Source organism: Mirounga leonina, unplaced genomic scaffold (assembly GCF_011800145.1).
Source record: "Mirounga leonina isolate KUSES-001 unplaced genomic scaffold, KU_Mleo_1.0 Mir_180, whole genome shotgun sequence".
In the NCBI taxonomy this organism is placed as follows: domain Eukaryota; kingdom Metazoa; phylum Chordata; class Mammalia; order Carnivora; family Phocidae; genus Mirounga; species Mirounga leonina.
The window spans coordinates 26167998-26187988 of record NW_023270469.1 but is presented as its reverse complement, the minus strand read 5'-3'; the positions used below and the strand labels follow the sequence as shown (position 1 = coordinate 26187988).

Below are 19991 nucleotides of genomic sequence, written 5' to 3'. Positions count from 1 at the left end.
TGCAGGAAGTCAGCCAGCAAGGGAGCCTGGGAAATGGAGTCCACAGGAACTAGTCTCCCAGGGCATAGAGGATGGAGGGATAGGGTTGCAGGAGTGGAAAATACACCAGCACAAAGATGGAGGGGTGCTGATGTGAAGGGGGCAGAGGTAGAATCAGCAAGCAGCACAGGTGAGGAGTTGATGTGATGGTGGGCTATATTTGTGTGAACTCTTTGGTCATGTGCAGGAAGCCTGAACATATTGACTCCATCTTTTGTATCCTAAATGTTTATTTCAAAGCCAACCAATTTTGCTTGCTAAATTGCCAGGACTCTATAGGGGGCAAGAAAAAGGAGATATCCTTGAAAGATAATTGAATCTAGTAATTTATTTCCTCTGAAAACAAGCTGTCCAGTTAACTGGTGCTCACAAGGGGTGTGAGGAGATTATGTGCTTTAATTGGCTTTTTGAAGGGCATAGATGGTGGGGGGTGGGGTGGGGATGTGAGTGTGCAGGGAGAGCCAGGGAAGCTGGCAGTCAGATGGCTGAGTTTGGCGGTGCTCTTGTGAAGAAGCAAATGCTTTCTGAGACCAGCTACACCCACCCATCCTGGGGAGAGGAACCTACTGTCATTTATCTGGCAAGGCTGGATTCTGGATTACAAATGGAAGGAGGTAAAAGGGGTTGAGCATGGAAGGTTGTCTTTGGGAGCAGCCTCCACCTCTCCTTCCTTACCAGCCCACCTCAGGGGAGGATTTGACATCTGATTTAAGCCCAGAAGAGGGAGGCATGCCCAGTTGACTTAGCTTTCCTCCCTAGTGTCTAGAAATTCTCAACTTGGTGCTAGCTCAATGGCCTCCCTGCTGGTCCCCAAGGTTTACTGTCCCCTCCCAGGTGGGAGTAAAGACAGTGGCAATGCAGTGTCAGAATTAGATCAAGAATGACATCTTCTGTCACCTCTCTTCTAAACCTCCCCTCTGCCTTAGTTAATCTCCCTGGCTGCCCATGAGCTAGGTATTTATCCCATTTATTGACCTTTCTCTGAAGGAAGAGACCTTGGGACGGAGGTGATGAGGGACTTGCCCAGAGTCACTCATACAACAATGGAATGACTATGCCCAGATTCCATCCTGAATCTGTTTGATCCCAGACCCTGAGCTCTTAAACCCCTCATAGTCTTGCCTTCGCATTCTTGCATTTATTTAACAAATATCAGGCATCTACTATATGCCAGATGCTGTTTTAGGTCCTGGGGATAAAGTTGTGTGCAAAACGAACAAAATTCCCTGCCCCCGTGGAGCTTATATTTTAGTTGCTAGGGGTAGGGTGGGACTGGGGAGGAAAGACAGATAAATGAATAAGTGGGGCGCTTGCATGGCTCAGTTGGTGAAGCGGTCTGACTCTTGGTTTTGGCTCAGGTCATGATCTCATCGTGAGATGGCGCCTGCATTGGGCTCCACACTCAGCAAGGAGTCTACTTGGGGTTCTTTCCCTCTTCCTCTCCCTCCTCCCTGCTCATGCTCACGCGTGCTCTCTCTCAAATAAATAAATAAATAAATAAATAAAATAAAATAAAATCTTTTAAAAAGTTAATCGGGGGCGCCTGGGTGGCTCAGTCGTTAAGCGTCTGCCTTCGACTCAGGTCATGGTCCCAGGGTCCTGGGATCGAGTCCCGCATCGGGCTCCCTGCTCGGCAGGAAGCCTGCTTCTCGCTCTCCCACTCCCCCTGCTTGTGTTCCTGCTCTCGCTATCTCTCTCTCTGTCAAATAAATAAATAAATAAATCTTTAAAAAAGTTAATCGGTAAGGGGCACCTGGGTGGGTCAGTTGGTTAAGCGTCCTCCGACTCTTGATTTCAGCTCAGGTCATGATCTCAGGGTTGTGGGATTGAGCCCTGAGTCGGGCTCCATGCTCAGGAGGGAGTCTGCTTCAGATTCTCTCTCTCCCTTTACCCCTCCCCGTTTGCACGTTCTCTCTCTCAAACTAAATAAATAAAATCTTTTTTAAAAAAGAATAAATAACATATACGGTAATTTATTTATGATAAGCATTACAGGAAAAATAAAGGATAGAGAATACCAAGGGTGGGGTGGAGAAGGGGGTAGGAAGGGGGCTTAATTTTACCAACGGTGATGAAGAGAGACTCATTGCAGATACTAATTTAAGCAAAGACCCAAAGGAGGTGAAGTACAAAAGGGGTGAAAATTTGGCAAATAGGTAGTGTTTTCTCCTCCTCACCCTAGGTTTTATAAGGGGTATGACTGACATGTAACAAACTGCACAGTGAGGGGTCAACTACAATAATTCAGGCAAAAGATGATGGTAGGTTGGACTAGGGTGGTCATAGTAATGAGCAGAGTTCTAGATTTATTCTGAATGCACAGCCAGTGGGATCTGCTCACAGTTCCAATATAAGGGTGAGAAAAAGAGGGGAGTCAAGGGTAATTGGGGATTACTCCCTGTTTTCTGGCCTGAATCCCTGGAAGGATGGAGTTGCCAGTTATTGAGATGGAGAAGAATGGGTGAAAAGCAGATTTGGAGGGAGGAGAAAAATGATGAGTTTAGTGGCTGTATGTCAAGTTTGACATGCTCACTACACATCTGAGTGCAGCTACTGAGTAGGTGTTTTGATGTATAAGGCTGGGGTAGAGAAGAGAGTGTGTTTGTTTGCTTGGTTGCTTTACAGCTTTACTAAGGTATAATTGACATACAATACACTGCACACATTTAAATATTGAACAGTGTACTACTTAATAAGTTTTGAAATTTTGTGTTTATTTGTGTTTAAAACTTAAAGCACTATGAATGCAACCCAAGTGTCCATTCATCTGAATAGAGAAGCAAAATGTGGTATGTACATACAATGGAATATTATTCAGCCTTTAATAGGAAGGAAATTGACACATGCTATATATGAATGAACCTCGAGAACATCATGCTAAGTGAAAAAGCCAGTCACAAAAATACAAATACTTTCTGATTGAGCTTATATGAGGAATTTAAAGCAGTCACAAAGGGCTTAGAGACAGAACGTAGAATGATGGTTGGCAGAGGCTGGGAGGAGGGCGGGGAATGGAGAGTTATTGTTTAATGGGTACAGAGTTTCAGCTTTGCAACATAAAAAAGCTCTGGCGATTGGTTGCACAACAATGTGAATATACTAAACACTACTGAACTGCACACTTAGAAATGGTTGTTAAATTTTATGTTATGTGTTTTTTACCACAATTTAAAAAGTAATGCAGTGAAACAGAGTGCAAAGAGCAAGGTATTTTTTTTGGTAACTGCAGATTTCAGTTCATACATGTACTATGTTGTTAGCTCAATTTGAATAATATCTTTATGATGGAAATTTATTATTTGGATTAGTTCAGGTCCTCTAAGCCAAGATGGAATTCAAAAGAAGAAATTTATTTAATGGGGGAAATGCCTGTGATGGACAAAGGAGATGAAGCTGGAGTAGCCAGTGAGAGTGTTCAGACCATAATACAGGTCACGGAAAGAAAAGAGGGAGGATTGGAGAGGAAATTTCTCAGATGATAGCATCTAACAGCATTTCAGCCAGGCAGATGGGGAGTCCCTAAGCCAAAGTTGCCCATTAGATGAGTCCCTGTAACCACTTCTCACCTGAGATCACTTCTCCTTCCATACAAAATAGATGACCAGGTGAACCACTCACAGCTTTGCCCCTTGAAAAGATTTTCCTGCTTTACTGTCTTTCAGGGCCTCCCACGAATGTGGTTGTGATGCAGCCACCCTCCATGTTTGACTTGTACCCACATTCTAAGCCAGCCCATCTCTAAACCAAGCTCAGGCTTTTCCCTCCTTTTTAGCTGGTCGTGACCCTCTCCCCTCCCTTAATGTGGTCATGAGTCTAAGCTGGTGCAAGTGTGGTGGATGACAAGTTGGCTTGGACTTCCTGCTCATGCAGCTTACTCATGCTGTCTGGTCCTAGTGGGACTTGATCCTGGACAGAACTTTTCCATTTTACGATGGACTGAAGCTGGGCCTGTCCAACTTTATGCCTCGGTGGATCCAACACAACCCAGGTCACAATGATCAGGGCTGGATGCATGCTTAAGCATTCCATCTCTACCAGGGTCTAGTAACAGGCCAGGAGCTGTTTTTCCAAAGGCGTGAAATTTCCTCCTGTGGACATCATGGTCTTTTTCCAAAACCCCAAGTCCTGCATTGTGGTCCCTCCACTGGATCTTGCTTTAAGCTTCACACTGCATCTTTTCCCACCACTGATACCTCCAACACTGTAGGGCCTGCTCTATCATATAGTGCAATTGACAGGGCTGTTTGCACCATAGCCTGGACCTGCAGCAGAGTCCTTTCTTGCCCCAGGCCCTTTTGGGGCTGGCATCTATTTGTATCACCTGGTATATGAGCATATGAAGTATTTCTAAATGTGGTCTGCATTGCTCCTGGGGAGGCCTACCAGTAGAGAGAAGGTGATGGCAGGGCTCAGCCTCTCTGCTATCATCTCCAATAATTCCACTCTGGCCCCCAATTTGTGCACCCCATGCAAAAAAACAAAAGCCTTTCTTTAGAGTTTAGTGACTATATGTTGTTGCTAAGGCATGTCCCTTGGTGGGAGAAGGTGGCTGACCGCCACTCCAAGCAGTTTATCAAAGCTTGCTTTCTAACCACATCCAGTGCCCACCTCCACCTCAGAGAAGATTGCCCCCTTCTGCCCTTTGCCCTCTTCCATCCGGGTGGGAGCAGACAGAAAACTACGCTGCTGCCTTGCCTATCGTTGCCATGACGCACATCAGTGTGGAAGTTAACAGCATGAATTTGGGGTTCTGTCAGAGCTGGATTCCATTCCTGTGTGACCACGGACAACTCGCCTAAGCTACTCTATTGCTCAGTTCCTGATCTGTAAAATGATACCCATTTCATAAGACCGTTTTGAGGATTAAATGAGATGATGATTATGAAAACGTGTTAGGCGAGACAGTGTTGCTATCCTCACTCCACTAGCAACAGTGGGTTTAGGGGCTCTTTTCCTCATTTAACTGGAAGTGAGAGCTGGAATTGTCTGTTTCATACATTCCCCCAGGATGTAATCCCTATTTAGGGATGTCTCTTGAATTTATGCCATTTAATAATCAACCAGTTTTTTTCCTTCTCGGAATGCAGGACGTGGGGATTGAGAGAAACTGCAGTTAGAACGTATGAAGCACCAGAGGGTGAATGGAGTAGAGGCCTCACAGTGAGGTAGGGGAAGGCAGACACTCCGACAAATCCAATTAACTTTCTGGGTCTGTTTCCTCTATTTGGAGAATAAGCAGAATAATAGATAATATTACAAGGTTGTTGCAAGGGTTTGCATAAATTATGCTTAGCACGGTGCCAAGGGCCTAGTAAGTGCGGAGCAAACAGTAGCTGCTAGTATTAGCATGTGAAGAAGCGTCTGCGCTCTAGTCAGCACGGAGGTGGGTGGAGCAGCGCTGGGCGGAGCCTCTGGAAGCCCCGCCCCTCACGCACGCGTCCGGTCGCTCCGGCAACGCTCTGCTAGGTCGCAGGCCGCGTGACGCTCGGCCGCTGGAACACGGCGCTCTTGGCTTCACTGAGCAGTGGCCCAGGGCCACTTGGGCAGAGTCATGACTGATGAGGACTCTGAGACCCCTGTCAGCGAGTTGCAGGGCGGGGAGGAGAACGAGCTGCCTGTTATCCAGCTGTGTGGGCTGGTGGAAGAGCTCAGGTACGGCCGGCCGGCTTCTGGAGGTTCAGAGGTCAATTGTACTTCTTGGTCTCACGGCGTATCCCGTTCTAGCAGCTGAATAGATGTACCTTCTATATGTCTATACATAGTTTAGATCAGAACTGCGGTAATATTACTAATAGCTGCAATTTTTTGACTACTTGTTATGCGCCAATTATTTTGCACGTAGGACCTTCTATAATGGCACAGTAGCCCTAGAAAGTGGGTGAGGAACCAAGACACAGAGGTTAAGTCACCTTCCTAGTCAGCGGTGGTGCCGGGATTCAGACGCAGGTACGACTCCACAGCTGACACTCGGGGCATGATATGCTAAAAAAAAAAAGAAAAGAAAAGAAAAGGCGTTTTGATTTCTCGGCCTTTCCATTGAACCTTTTCCATTATCTTAAAATTCAGCCTACAGGAATTCACTCAGTAATATATGAAAATATCCAAGCTGTTCATATATGTATGTATACATGCACGCATAACCTGTATGTTATATATATGGAAAAGCTAAAAAGGTCAAAATCTTGGCAGGCACATACAGGATAAACTCTAGTTGTCATCTCTAGTTGTTTAAAAACCATCTGTTCAAAGCTTTCCCACCGTTTATAATACACTTCTTGTGGATACTTCATCTCTCTGGTGCTGGGAAGAACAGCTGAGAAACAAACCAAAGAAACATCCGAAGATTGTGCCTATGTAGTAATCTCAAGCATGTAGTAGTTCAGAAGGAATTTCACAAATGGGTTAGAGGATACTGGAAGGTGGAACTTGTAGCTTCATCTCAGCAACAATTTTCAATATAATCCCAGTTCTCTCAACTTTGTGGCTCATTAAACATTTTTTAAAAATCACACACTTAAATAGCACTTACTGTGTGCCAGGCACTGTTGTAAAGGCTTTGCATTCCTTAATGCAACCCTAAATAATAGGTGCTGTTATTATTCCCATTTTACAGATGTTAAGTGTCTCGCAGAAGGTCATATGTAGGTCATATTAAGTGTTAAATACTAGTTATTTGGGATTTAAACTCTTGTTAGTAGTACTTACTTAGGTACCGTCTGTCTTGCAGCTATGGAAACTCTGCTCTCAAAACTGAGACAGAGATGTTTGAGAAATATTATAATAAACTGGAGCCCGGAGATCAGCGACATCCACGATTATCAGAAATTAAAATATCAGGAGCAGAATTTGCACAGGTACACTGTGGAGACCTAAGAATTCTTTTATTTTGTTTGTCCCTTTAGATGCAAGTGGTATTTTGTATCTGCCTTTGGTCTTTGTGTATTTCTTTGGCGGAGGGGCATGTGATTTTCTTCCTGTTCTACTTTTGATTCTTCCTTCCCTCCCAAGGTTCTCTTTCAAGTGAGTGTGAAGGGAATCAATTTCAATTAATAGTGGATTGACTCACCCAGAATATCTTTGTTTGAAATAATTCCCTTAAATTGGGGGACTCAAATGTTTGCAGGGCCTAGCTAGCCACATATAGGAGTGAAGTGGGTCTGCTGTGGACACGGGAGAGTTCCTCACTCGTCTAAAAGTCCAACCAGGTGGCCTGGTATTGCCAGAGCAGCTGATTTTACAAGAGAAGCTGGAAATCTAGATTTCAGTGGACTCTCCTGATTTTCAAATGTGGGTAATTAATTTTTGAAAATTTAAAACTGGATGTAGATCTGTCTTTTGAGGGCCAATCTCCTCTTTAGGCCCACACGTTCCCTTGGGCCATCTGCTGGCGACCTTTGGCTTAAATGTGTAGGGAATCAAAATATTTTTGTCTGTTTGGTTGTGTGTTTTTTTTGTTTTGTTTTGTTTTTTGCTTAATACTATGCCCCCAGATAGCAATTTCTCTTCTGTGTTCAGTTTAGGAAGCATTGAGCTCTGGACTTCCCCTGACACTGACTTGAATGCTAGTCTATAGCAGGTTCACAGTCCTTCCACACCCTCAAGACACTTTCCCTTATTTATTTTCAGTTCATTATCCAACATAAGCCTTTGAATTCTTTAGCACAGGACCTTAGGCTGACTTGTGAAATAAAACATCACCTTGGGCCTAATATCCCGAATCCTTTCACACTGAGTTTGTTCTCCCTGGCTGTCACTCAAAGTAATTTCTAGCAGGTCTCAGTAGTCATTTTGATGCCCAACTTGAGCATCAATTCCTACCTGACAATGGCTTGGTTTTCCTTGTGTTGCAGTTACGAGGTAGGCGTAGATCCAAATCCCGCATAGGTATGGACCGTGTGATAGGCCTCAGTTGCGACCAAAAATGTGAGCTTGTACAAAAGGAGCTGGAAGACATGAAGGATGAAATAAGGCACATGAGAGCAAATGCTGAACGAGACCTGCAGCATCATGAGGTATACTGTTTTCTCTGTAGCCCACCCTACCTGGGCTCCCCACTTCCACCTCATAGAGAATGTTCATTTAATTTTTATTATTTTGAAAGAAACATAAGTAGGAGAAGACAAATTTAAGGCCTACTTTTAAGGAACTTCCCACCTGCTTGAGGAGACAACAAATTTTAAACATTTATTTATTTATTTGAAAGACAGAGAGGGAGGGAGAGCAGGGGGGAGGGGCAGAGGGAGAGGGAGAGAGAGAATCTCAAGGAAACTCCGCGTCGAGCGCGGAGCCTGACACGGGGCTCGATCTCGCGACCCTGAGATCACCACCTAAGCTGAAACCAGGAGTCAGGTGCTTCACCGACTATGCCACACAGGCACCCCTAAACTTTTTTAAATGGGAAATTTCAAAAATGCACCCATATAGAGAGGCTAGCACAATGGACCCTTGTGTGCTCAACAGCCACGAACATATGGCCACCCTTGTTTCCTCCATATCCCAACTTCTCCCTCATGATAGGCCACTGGGCTATTATGAAGTGACACCTCAATATATCATTTATCTATAAATATTTCAGTATATGTCTCTAAGATATGGATTCTTTTTTTTTAAGATTTTATTTGAGAGAGAGAGTGTGAGAGAGAGAGAGAGAGCATGAGCTGGGTGAGGGGCAGAGAGAGAAGCAGGCTCTCTGCTGAGCAGGGAGCCTGATGCAGGGCTCAATTCTGGGTCCCTGGGATCATGACCTGAGCCAAAGGCAGATGTCTAACTGACTGAGCCACCCAGGTGCCCCTAAGATATGGATTCTTTAAAAAAAATAACCATAATAAGCATGAATTCACTTAAAAATGTATGGTAATTCCTTAATAATATAAGGAGTCTGGGGTTTAAGTCAGTGAGTTGGATGAAAAATCTTTAAATCGCTTTCTGGGTGCAGCACTCATGACCATGGTCCATGTCTTGTTGGAGACCAATAACGGTCAGTTTTCCTCCAGAGAAGAAACATCACTGTTAGTTCAGTTGCCCATGGATGGAGTTGTTGGCTTGCATTGGAGAGCATTATTGTATGAAGAACAAATATTTCTGTTCTATTTAGAAATTTTTCTATTTCTAAATGTGGGCACACAGACTCACACTCATTGCCTCCAGAGGGATAGATCAGTAGACTCATGTCTTTATTGGTAGAATCATCTGTACCACATAAACCTAACTTTCCTTCCCTCTCTCCCTTCTTTGTGCCCTCCCCCCTCCTTCTTTCTCTTGCCAAACATGCATTGTTGAATTATAACATGTTAATGTGGGATAGAGTGGCCAAAGAAGACTTTTTTGAAGAGGTGGGGCTATACATAGGGCTTGGCATGGTCTTGAAGAATAATGAGAAATAAAGTAGAGGACTAGGAAAAGAAGGGCACCCTAGGTCAGGTGAATGACATGAGCAAGGAAGTGGAGGTGGGAATGAACGTGGCAAGTCCAAGATATCGAGGGGGCTGGTGTGATTTGGGGGCTGTATGAGGAAATTGGGGCTGTGAGACCTTGAGAGCCAGGCAGGGGAGTTTATCTTTGATGCCTTAGAAAGCAGGACCCCAATGAGGATGGCTGAGCGGGAGAGTGAGTGACCTGTTGAAAGTGGCAGTTATGGTGGATTGATGTTCAGGCACGTGAAGACCATGGGGAGGGCAGAGACTGGCCAATGAAGGAAGATGCTTTCGCTTCTTGGTGCCCAGGGACAAAGCTGGGACTAAGGTGATTTGCTGTGCAGCTACAGATGCCTTTTCATTTTATTCTTTCAGATGACGTGTGTGTGTGTTTTCTTATTTAAAGACAGTCTATGTTGTAGCAAGATTTGAATGTAGAGATAAGCTAAAAGAACATTTGTAAGAATCCACAATCTACCTAGAGGTGTTTATCTCCTAGAGTTTAGATTATTTTCTAGGTATATATGAATTTTTTTATAAAAAGTATTATATTATTTTGTAAATTGTATTTTGCATTTACTGTCTTTCCATGTCAATACATGTATTCATTGATACCATCTTCTTTCAAATTACTGAAGTATATATATATTAAGAGTGTTGGTCTCCCTGGTCATCTGTCTCTCCGGATGTGACTGTGGCTAATGTTTTGGTGTATATCTTTCCAGATTATTTTTTATATCCTATCCTATCCTATCACATTATATTAATGTTATAATTTTTAGTGGATAAGTAATATTTCAGATATGGAAATATATGTAGAGATGCGTGAGGCCCTGTTTTTATTTATTCACCCCCTTCTTACGGATGCCCCCTTTTTTTTGAGGCCTGCTTTTTAAAAAAAATTTTTATTTGTTTGAGAGAGAAAGAGTGCCCCAGCACGGGGGAGGGGCAGAGGGAGAGAGAGAAGCAGACTCCCTGCTAAGCAGGGAGCCCGATGACATGAGGCTTGGTCCCAGGACCTGGAGATCATGACCTGAGCCTAAAGTAGACGCTCAACAGACTGAGCCACCCAGGCGCCCCAAGGCCTGCTTTTTAATAATAACATTCATATAGTCAAAGGTGTATCTTAGAGATATATTTCTAAGGCTAAGAAGAAACATTATGTATTAGGACACAAAGAGGCCTGAGAACTTAGGTTTCCTTAGAGGGAGATGTCCCTGAGGATTTTTGGAAACTGTTCTTTCTTTGTGCTGACTCCTCCAGGCTATCATTGAGGAAGCCGAAATTCGATGGGCTGAAGTTCAGAAAGCAGTGCATGAGTTTAAAAAAGATATTCTAAAAACCATAAACAAGAAGAAAGGGAGTATTTTGGCCACTCAGAAAGTGATGAAGTACATTGAGGACATGAACCGCCGGAGGGTGAGTTGGCAGGAGGCTGGAGCTTAGAAAGGGAGAATAGATTCATAGGATGAAGACATAAAAATGATCCATGTGACACAGCCCCACTCCATTTGGCCTACCATAAATGTCGTCCACACGTGGAGATTTATTGCAACCCATGAAGTGTGTGTCTTAAAATGCATGTTTATCAAGGCTAAAATCAATCAGGCCAGGTGAATATTAATAGTATCTCAGACTGATTTTTTTTTCTTTTTTATTGTTGCTGTTTGTTTCAAGATCTGATGTTTTCTAGAGAAAAGTGGTGTGAGTCTATCTAGTCAGGTGACTCTATGGAGGGTACAGGTAAATCTCAAGCTCTTTAAGTTCCATTATTATAACAATGAGATATAAAATGTTCCTTCACTTTCAGAGATTTTGTAGCATGTCGAGCTTTGGATCCTTGATATAGGTAGGGTTACTAATCTTAACATGTTATAAGTGATGAAAATTATGTAAACTACCAAGAGAATAAAAGACCAAAGGATCATAAGGTCATTTTGTCAGGAATGACCCCTATATCCAAACTATATACCCAAATTATCAAATTTAAAAGCAGTAGAGAATTTACACAGAGCAGACCTAGTTACCTCTGCTTCTTGGTCATGAATGAAGTGTTGTTGTTGTTGTTGTTTTTAAGATTTTATTTATTTATTTGAGAGAGAGAGAGAGCACACACAAGTGGGGGGAGGGGCAGAGGGAGAGGGAGAAGCAGACTCCCCTGTTCAGCAGGGAGCCCAATGCGGAGCTCAATCCCAGGACCCTGAGAGCCACCCAGGAGCCCCTGTCATGAGTGAAGTGTTACAGCAATGCCAGCTTGGGTAAATGTAAAAAGACCTAAAAATAAGTGACTGAATGTTAGGGCTCAAGGTTTAGTTTGTAGCCCCAGACCTACCAACTTTTCAAACCAACAGGGAAGACAAAGAAAAGTGGATTAAAATTTACTTGTCTTTTTTAGGATAATATGAAGGATAAATTACGTTTGAAAAATGTTTCTCTCAAAGTGCAGAGGAAAAAGATGCTTTTACAGTTGAGGCAGGTATGTGGCTGGCCCTTCCTTCCTTCCTTCCTTCCTTCCTTCCTTCCTTCTTCCTTCCTCTTTCATTTGTATATTCGTTCATTCGTTACCATGGAAGGTAGAACAACTCATTCCCAAAGATGTCCATGTCCTAATCCCTGAAGTCTGTGTATCTGTTATCTCACATGGCAAAAGAATTTTGCAGAGGTGATTAAGTCAAGGATCTTGAGATTATCTTAAAATAATCTCCCCCTGATTCAAAGGAAGATTATTTTGGATTATCTAAATGGGCCCAATATAATCCCAAAGGTCCTTGTAATAGGTAGACAGGAGAGAGAGATGGGATACTGGAAGCAGAGATCAGAGTGATGAACTTTTAAGATAGAGGAAGGGATCATGAACAAAAGAGAGCAGGCAGCCTCTAGAAGCTGAGAAAGGCAAGGCAGCAGATTCTCCTCCAGGGCCTCCAGGAGAAATGCAGCTCTGCCAACTCCTTGAGTTTAACCCCATGAACCATTTTGGACTTCTGACCTCATGAGCTGTAAGATAATCGATTTTTGCGTTAAGCCACGGAGTTTGTGGTAATTTGTCACAGCCGCGATAGGAAGCTCCTACAGTTCTGGTGCTGGCACATCTGTAGACGAAGTTGGCTTGAATTTAAAAGACCCTCGTGACATACTTGTTGACCTTTTTTGGTGAGTATGGCCTGGGTGGCACAGTTTGAGTGTGCTTTGGTTGCCTGTGCAGCCGACTAAAGGCTCCTAATTAAACGCAGTAAGCAGACCGGGCACGGGGCCTCTCAAGTGTGATTACACGGCTCCCTCCCTCGAATTAACTCGAACATGGGCACCGACAGCTTGTGCATTAGAGGCGGCCACTGACAACGACAGAGTCTGGAACTATTGCCTGATTGACTTGGGATCCTGAAAGACAAACTGGGACAGCTTCAACAACGTGAAGTGATTGAGCACAAATGTAAGCTCCTCCATTTTGATCCCCAGGATCAGGTCTGCACAGGTAGCAGCTGGCTTAACCGTAGAGTACCTGATAAAGTCCGCTCAGCCGGAGGCAATGCTGTGGCCTGGGCTGCACCCAGAGAACCACAGGGCCCCCCCGCCCAAGAAAGGGGTGGGCTTGCTCCTCTCATTCCGCGTAGCCCTACCTGGAGCACCACGTCTCCGTGAGAGCTGTACTCTTGAAAGAATTGGTAACCTAGGGCTCACCCAGAGGGAGCCAGAGAGCAAGGGGAACGGAGAGACCATCAGAGAGGACCTGGGGCTGATGGGCCCAAGCAGACTCAGGAGGGCTAGCTGCTAGCTCCAAGAGCACGGGCTGTGGGGAGGAGAGCACGCACAGCTCTGGAGGTCCCCAGTGGAGTGAAGGCCGGGGTGGCCATGTCATTGAAGGAGATTTGAGATTATGAGATTAGTGTAAGAAAGTAGAGAGGAGTGGCCTCCAGATAGAGAGTTCCTGGTACTCCGGGCTTCATGCAAGCTCAGGCATCCTGAGGAGGGGATTTAAGTGTGAGGGAGGGAGGAGATGGATGACTTTTAGCCTAAGCCATTGCTGCACAGAGCTGACACTGAGGTGGTCCTGACCTCAGGAGCTCACAGGCTAGCGGGGAGTGGGGGTGGTAGGAAAAGGTGGGATGCGTCACTGCTAGCCAGGGGCAATGGCAGCAGGGACCACAGAGCCACAGTGGGGGATTCTCCTCCTAGGAGTGTTTAAGCTGGAGGATGGGTCATTACTGGGACTTAAGGAAATTGTTGTGTTGGTTTAGGGGAAAGGGAAGAAGCCTCCTTGGAGGTAGTATTGCGTGGGTAGAGCACGGGGCTGAGGAACAGTTCCTGGGTTTGGCTGTTGCCTACCACCAATGTAAGATGGCCTAGACCTGGTGGGGCAGGTAAGGCAGGCCAGGTTGGGGAGGGAACCCAGTACCCTGATACAACCACAGTACAGAAATGTCATGTGATCACAGGAAGGGAATTTATGGGCTGCTGGTCCTGGGTTTTCCAGGGTAAAAATAACTTTTATATGGTCTCCTTCTTATTCTTCTTTCATAGCCCTGTTTAGATACTACCTTTTAAGTGGGAAGCTTTTCTTCTCTGGCCTGGCTGAGGGGCTTCCGTGTGTCCTCTGCCCCTCCCACTACACCACACCGCGACCTGTCTGTGAACCCTGGTTGAATATGTGCTCCTTGAGGCCAGGGGGTATTGTATTTATTCAGATTTCCACCCCAGTGCCCTGCACCATACCTGGCACCAAGCAGATCCCCCACCCATGTTTGTTGAATGACTGAATGATGACTGACTTTCAGAATCTCATCGGTAACTGCAAGGTGTGAGTCAGATTCTGAAGTCACAACCTCACATCATTTCTTTCTTCTTTCTGAGCTATAGAAGGAAGAGGTGGGCGAGGCTCTCCATGAGGTTGATTTTCAGCAGCTGAAGATTGAGAATGCTCAGTTTTTAGAGACCATCGAAGCAAAGAATCAAGAACTGATCCAGCTAAAGCTGGCATCTGGAAACACCCTGCAGGTCCTCAACACATACAAAGTAAGGTCCGCCCTGATGCCCAGGTCCCCGAGGCCTCCCACACCCACCTATCCAGCCACAGTGAGGTTGCCATGCACCGCTGAGGTGCGACACAAGGGCTTGGGTCCTTCCGTCTACTGTTGCTCCCTGATTTCTCTTGACAAAGCCATTCTCCTCAAATACTCTGAGTGTTCCTGCAACCCAGCTGTGCATTGCATTTTTGAAAATATACAAACACCCTAGTCCAACCCTGACCAGTTGAATTATGGCGTGAGGGCCATGCATCTATTTTTTTTAATGCCCCCAGTGTTTTTTATGCACAGTGAGTTTTGAGAACTAACCACATTTAGGGCCCTGTTTAATTTAGGCCTGTAAGAAGCACTTCCCTGCTTAAAACCCTCCAGAAGAAAACTCTCTTAGCTAAAAATCAGAAAACTAATATATGATTCCTCATCCACACAGAACCCTTTTGGGAGAGAGAGAGGTACTATTAATAATTAAGCAGGGACCACAGCCATAAATGCCCAGCCACCCTGCTAGCAAATTGTATAACGCAGTAGTCAGCTAACTGTGGGCCAGTGTATCCTGCCCACTGGCCTGTGAACTAAGAATGGTTTTTACAGAAGGATATTTGTAACCAATTTGATAGAGAATGCTACCTTTGAAACCTAATTAAACAAAATTGGTTTCTCCCCCAGAAATTCCATTCTTCTCATTAGTAGACCTGTATTCCAAAATGTACTTAATGATTATATTTTGAATTCCATCAACAAAATGTGTGGAAATTTATATTTTTCTTTTGTTAATATAATTACATAATATCCTCAGTTTTGCCTCTCGGCCCACAAAACGTAAATATTTGCTATCTGGCCTTTTACAGAGCAAGGTGGCTGACCCCTGGCCTAGTGCCTGCAGGACAGGGGTGGCTACAGGCTTAGGTAACTCACAGGTGGTCTTCATTCGGCCCACACAGTGTCAGTTTAAAACGTAAATTTGGAAGTGTTTAGATTAGACTATTACGTTTGTCCAGCACTTTCCTTTTACAAATGAAAAACCTGAAGTCCAAAGAGAGTAACTGCCAACTTCAAGCAACAAGTTTTTGACAGGGTTGAGGCTCCTAGTCCAGTGCGTGTCCCACCTAACCCAGCTGCCCGTCCCTGGCATAAAGCGCATAGATAACATCATGCTGGCATTTTGAAATTCATGTGTTCTCCGTCTGCAACAGATCTTCCACTTTGATCTCATCCTATCAGTAGTTAGCTTATCTGATCACTGTAATTTCAAGATGAAGCCGGTCCCCGTGACTTGAGCCTTCGTTGGCTGGAGAGCTGGGTAGTATGTGGCTACATGGCATTGGATCTTGATCGTATCCTGTGGAATCAACTTAAGTAGCACAGGGCCTGTCTGGTCTTGTGTGGAAAAGCCAGGGGTTTGGAGTGGAGCTACTGGTTTGTAAAATGAAACTGCCAGGTCCAGGGCCTGAGCTCTTTAGGACAGGTCTAAACGCAGAGGACAGATTGTTTGCGATACCCATGCAGCAGCAACATGGGCCACAGTGCGTAGAATGGGAGCTTCTCCAGGCAGGATCCCAGGGGTCATCGTGCCTGTAGGCCTGTTTCAAATAATAGTAAGCAGATGGTGGAGCTCGGGAGGAGATGCCTACAGGAGTCCTCCGGTGGACACAGCGACGGGTGGAGGGAGAAGCAGGCTCATTTCTTCTGTGTGTCAGTTCTTAGGTCTTCTGGGAGAAATGGAGGCAGAGTTTTGGAGTCAGGCCTCACCAGGGTTTGAATGGGGATTCCACTAGGCACCATGGGTCAGAGGCAGGTTTTTGTGACTCGCCACCAGGATAGAGCTCCAGCTGGTCTCTGCTGTGTTCCTAGCACTGAGCACAGTGCCTGGCCAAGCAAGTCCTCAGCCAGTATTGTCAAGTGAGCTGCTAGCAATTGAGGTGTGTGTTTAGGGGATGGGAGGGTGGCAGGAGGGACCACTTTCATATGAATATCAAATACCCATCTCTAAGACCTTGTGAAAGCATGCACAATAACTGTTACCAATGTGTTTGCTTCAGCAGCGCATATACAGAATAAATGTTACCAAACATACAAGGACCTGTGGAGTGCCAGGCACCGGGCTAAGTGCTGAGGATATAGGTATGAAGGAGACAGACATGGTCTCTTCTGTGAGTTTGGTGCGTGAGCTTCAGCCAAAGGGGCACCTTTATCTCCATCTTTATGCTGTCAAGCCCTGCCTCGTGGAATCTGGTAAAATATAAGCGTGTGATGGCAGCCATGATGTGTCAGTCCTAACTGACTGTAAACTAGTGATCCCCATGTAAACTAGTCCCTTGTTGTAGGTAGAATTCCAGGATGTCCCCCAAGACTCCCCACCCCCTGGTGTATATACCCAGTACAATCTCCAACGCTGTGGGGATGATGGGTTCAATTATTAGGTTCTGTTCTGTTCTATGATTATGTAGTATGATTCTGTTCTGCCATCGTTGATGTTAAGAATAGGAGATTATTGGATGGGCCTGACCTAATCACATGAGCCCTTTAAAGGCAGAGAGTTTTGTCTGGAAGAGGAAGTCAGGAATTTGAAGCATGGAGGGAATTCTCTAGGCGAGAAGTTCTCCACTGCTGGCTTGAAGGTAGAGGGACTGCGAAGAGCTGAGGGCCACCTCCTGCTCACAGCTAGAAAGAAACAGAGACGTCAGTCTTACAACTTCAAGGAAATGCATTCTGCCAAGTCTGTGAGCTCGGAAGAGGACCCCAGCTCCAGAGGAGAGCCAGCCCTGGCCAACATCCTGATTTCAGCCCCAGGGGACCCTACCTGGGCAGAGAATCCAGCCACACTGTGCCTGGACTTCCGACCTATAGAAGCTGAGATAATAAATGGGTGTTGCTTTACGCCACAAAATTTGTGGTAATTTGGTACACAGCAAGAGAAAGCTAAAGTGCCTTTTCAGAAGTAGCCACCTCAAGTGGCCAACGTCCTGCTCAGAATCACAAATAGCTCTCCTCATACCTTCTGGAGAGGCCAGCCCCAGTAGAGCCAGGGACTGCCTTGCAGTAGCCTTTGCAATTCCATTCTTTCCTGCCTTGGCTCTCTGCATTGTGGGGTTAATGCCTTCCCTCCGCTCTCCTTTCCCCGCACCCAAATTTCTGGTTTGCAGTGGAGTCCTGTGCTGCCTCCCCTCCCCCGCAGCCCACCCCCTCAGTCTGGTCTCTTACTCACGGCACTTTCCTAAGCAGAGCGATGTCGTGCAGGATGTGGAGCAGGACATGAGCCTTAAAGAAGGGAGGATTGGGGAGAAGAGAAATGAGGGGGATGGCCCCCAATGCCCTGAGGTCCCCAGGCAGGTGGCTCCAGGGTTTTCTGCCTGGTCTAAGATTTGATACCCTGGGTATATTGCTCCAGCATCCCCTGTCTCAGGCTTTTCCTTAGCTTGGCATGTTCTCCCTTCCCCTCTTACTTAGACACACTCAACAGCCTTTCAGCTCCCTTTCCAGTATCCTTTCCCCCAGGGAAACCTCGACCACTGTCCTCATATTCTCAGCGCCAGGCACAGTTGCAGCTTTATATGGCTTCTGGCGCCTCCATCTAGGCTGTGAGCCGGCCTCTGGCAGGCAGGGCCTAGGCTGCCGTGCTGGTCAGTGCCTGGTGCAGGGTGAGTGTGTTCTCAGAGTCCGTGGAGTGATCCCCCCGGAGTCACTGGCTTCTGTCACTTGGCTCACTCTTCAGCCCAGCAAACCATGTCTCAACTTCTCCAGGCTGACCCTTCCCTGCTGGGGAGACAAAGGTGCAGCAAAGGGGCGAATCGGAGAAGCAGGGGCCTGGCGGGGAGCCAAAGGGCAGTGGCGAGTGATGCAAGAGGAAGCTGGGGGGCAGTTCGTGACGGAGCCTTCCAGGGTCAGTGGTGCTGGAGCCTGTGGGCCCTGGAGTCAGACTGCCTGGGTTCAAACCCTGCTTAACCTCTTATCTCTATGACCCTGGGCCAATTGTTTCACCCTCCAAAGAGTCAGTTCTTTCATCTGTAAAGTGGGATGCCAGTAGCTCACGGGGAGTGTTTCTCTCTCTTCATCCAGTAATGACAGCCATTTGTATGAGTGTTCTCCATGTGTCAGGCTCTGCTCAACACTTTACCACCATTATCTCCCTTGAGCCTCTCCACAGCCCTATGAGGCAACCAGCCCAAGTTTAGAGAGGTTCTGGGACTTGCCCAAAGTTTCTTTTAGTAAATAATGGGGCAGAATCTGGGTCCTGGTGTGTCCGGCCACTCTGCAGGTCTTTACCTCCCCTACCATGTAGGCACCAGGATTCTGAGAAGGGCAGACCCAAGTTCCTGGATGGTCTTGCTGTCATCCTGCTTAAAAAAGAGCTGTCCGTCCTTCCTGTAGTTCTGAGTGATCATCTTTGCTCAAGACTTGCTGTGTTATATTTCAGAGCAAGCTACACCAAGCAATGGAAATGTCCATCAATCTGGACAAGGAGATCTTGCTGAGAAATGAGTTACTTGAAAAAATTGAAAGAGAAACCCTACAAGTAGAGGAGGTAGGAGAGGGTAAAATATGCTGTTTCTGGTGTTTATCTCCTTCTGTCTACAAGGGCTTGAGCCAATGTACACCAAGACCTAGGTTTTTGTCTAGAAAAGCCTAGACCATGAAAGTCAAAATAACTCTGGGTCATTGAAAGAGGAAATGGTACCTGGAGTATTAGTAGTATTTTAGTCCAGGGGCACCTGGGTGGCTCAGTGGGTTAAGCGACTGCCTTCAGCTCAGGTCATGATCCTGGAGTCCCGGGATCGAGTCCCGCATCGGGCTCCCTGCTCAGCAGGGGATCTGCTTCTCCCTCTGACCCTCTTCCCTCTCGTGCTGTCTCTCATTCTCTCTCTCTCAAATAAATAAATAAATAAATAAATAAATCTTTAAAAAAAAAAAAAGTAGTATTTTAGTCCAGCAGTATTTAGTCCAGTAGTATTTTACTGCTGGGTTAGGGTCTAGAGTTAGAAGTTGTGTAGAAATGACAAAATCATCTAGAAATCATGTAGAGTCCAAATAACCCTCGAGAATTCCTTAAGTGACCTGAAAAGTACCATACTCAAAGTGTTGTGTATACAACATCACAAAAAAGCCTATAATGCATGTAATCATCTAATTGGTATGAGAAAAAGTACACATGCCAAAATATAGTGCTTTGTAAAGGATAGAGAGTTCTTTAAATATGTAATTTTCACTCGGTACAGTGGATGCTGGGATGACAGACCTGTGACTTCTGTCCTGAGCCCACTCCAGGGCCTGCGGTCACTGTGTGAACTGTGTGGCATTATCTGAGCTCCCTACATCTCCATTGTGATTTAGTACTCTCACTATTTTGCTGAGTACCTACAGCTGAATTTCAGCAAGCTAAATGTACAAAGGATGTGACTCAGAGGACTTTTTTGGAAAGATGGGGGAAAGAGCATAAGCTTTGGTGTTGCCAGGTTCTAGCTTTCAACAAGCCTTTTAATGAGACAGGCCTCAGTTTCCACATCTTTGAAATAGGTGTCAC

The 19991-nt window shown here is 45.6% G+C and overlaps 1 protein-coding gene across 4 annotated transcripts in view; it reads left to right on the top strand.

Annotated features, from left to right (window-relative positions):
• The first annotated feature begins 5405 nt into the window (after positions 1 to 5405).
• The window catches only part of CCDC113 (coiled-coil domain containing 113), a 32485-nt gene continuing 17899 nt past the window's right edge, over positions 5406 to 19991 (top strand). For 2 of the 4 annotated variants that reach the window (XM_035025091.1, XM_035025090.1), the window contains exons 1-7: positions 5406 to 5691; positions 6767 to 6893; positions 7890 to 8051; positions 10716 to 10871; positions 11848 to 11928; positions 14307 to 14462; positions 18888 to 18995. In XM_035025091.1, the coding sequence (XP_034880982.1) occupies positions 5591 to 5691; positions 6767 to 6893; positions 7890 to 8051; positions 10716 to 10871; positions 11848 to 11928; positions 14307 to 14462; positions 18888 to 18995 (891 nt within the window). In that variant the 5' untranslated portion in view covers positions 5406 to 5590. The remainder of the gene's footprint in view (positions 5692 to 6766; positions 6894 to 7889; positions 8052 to 10715; positions 10872 to 11847; positions 11929 to 14306; positions 14463 to 18887; positions 18996 to 19991) is intronic. The other 2 variants (XM_035025089.1, XM_035025092.1) reach the window with 2 other exon arrangements.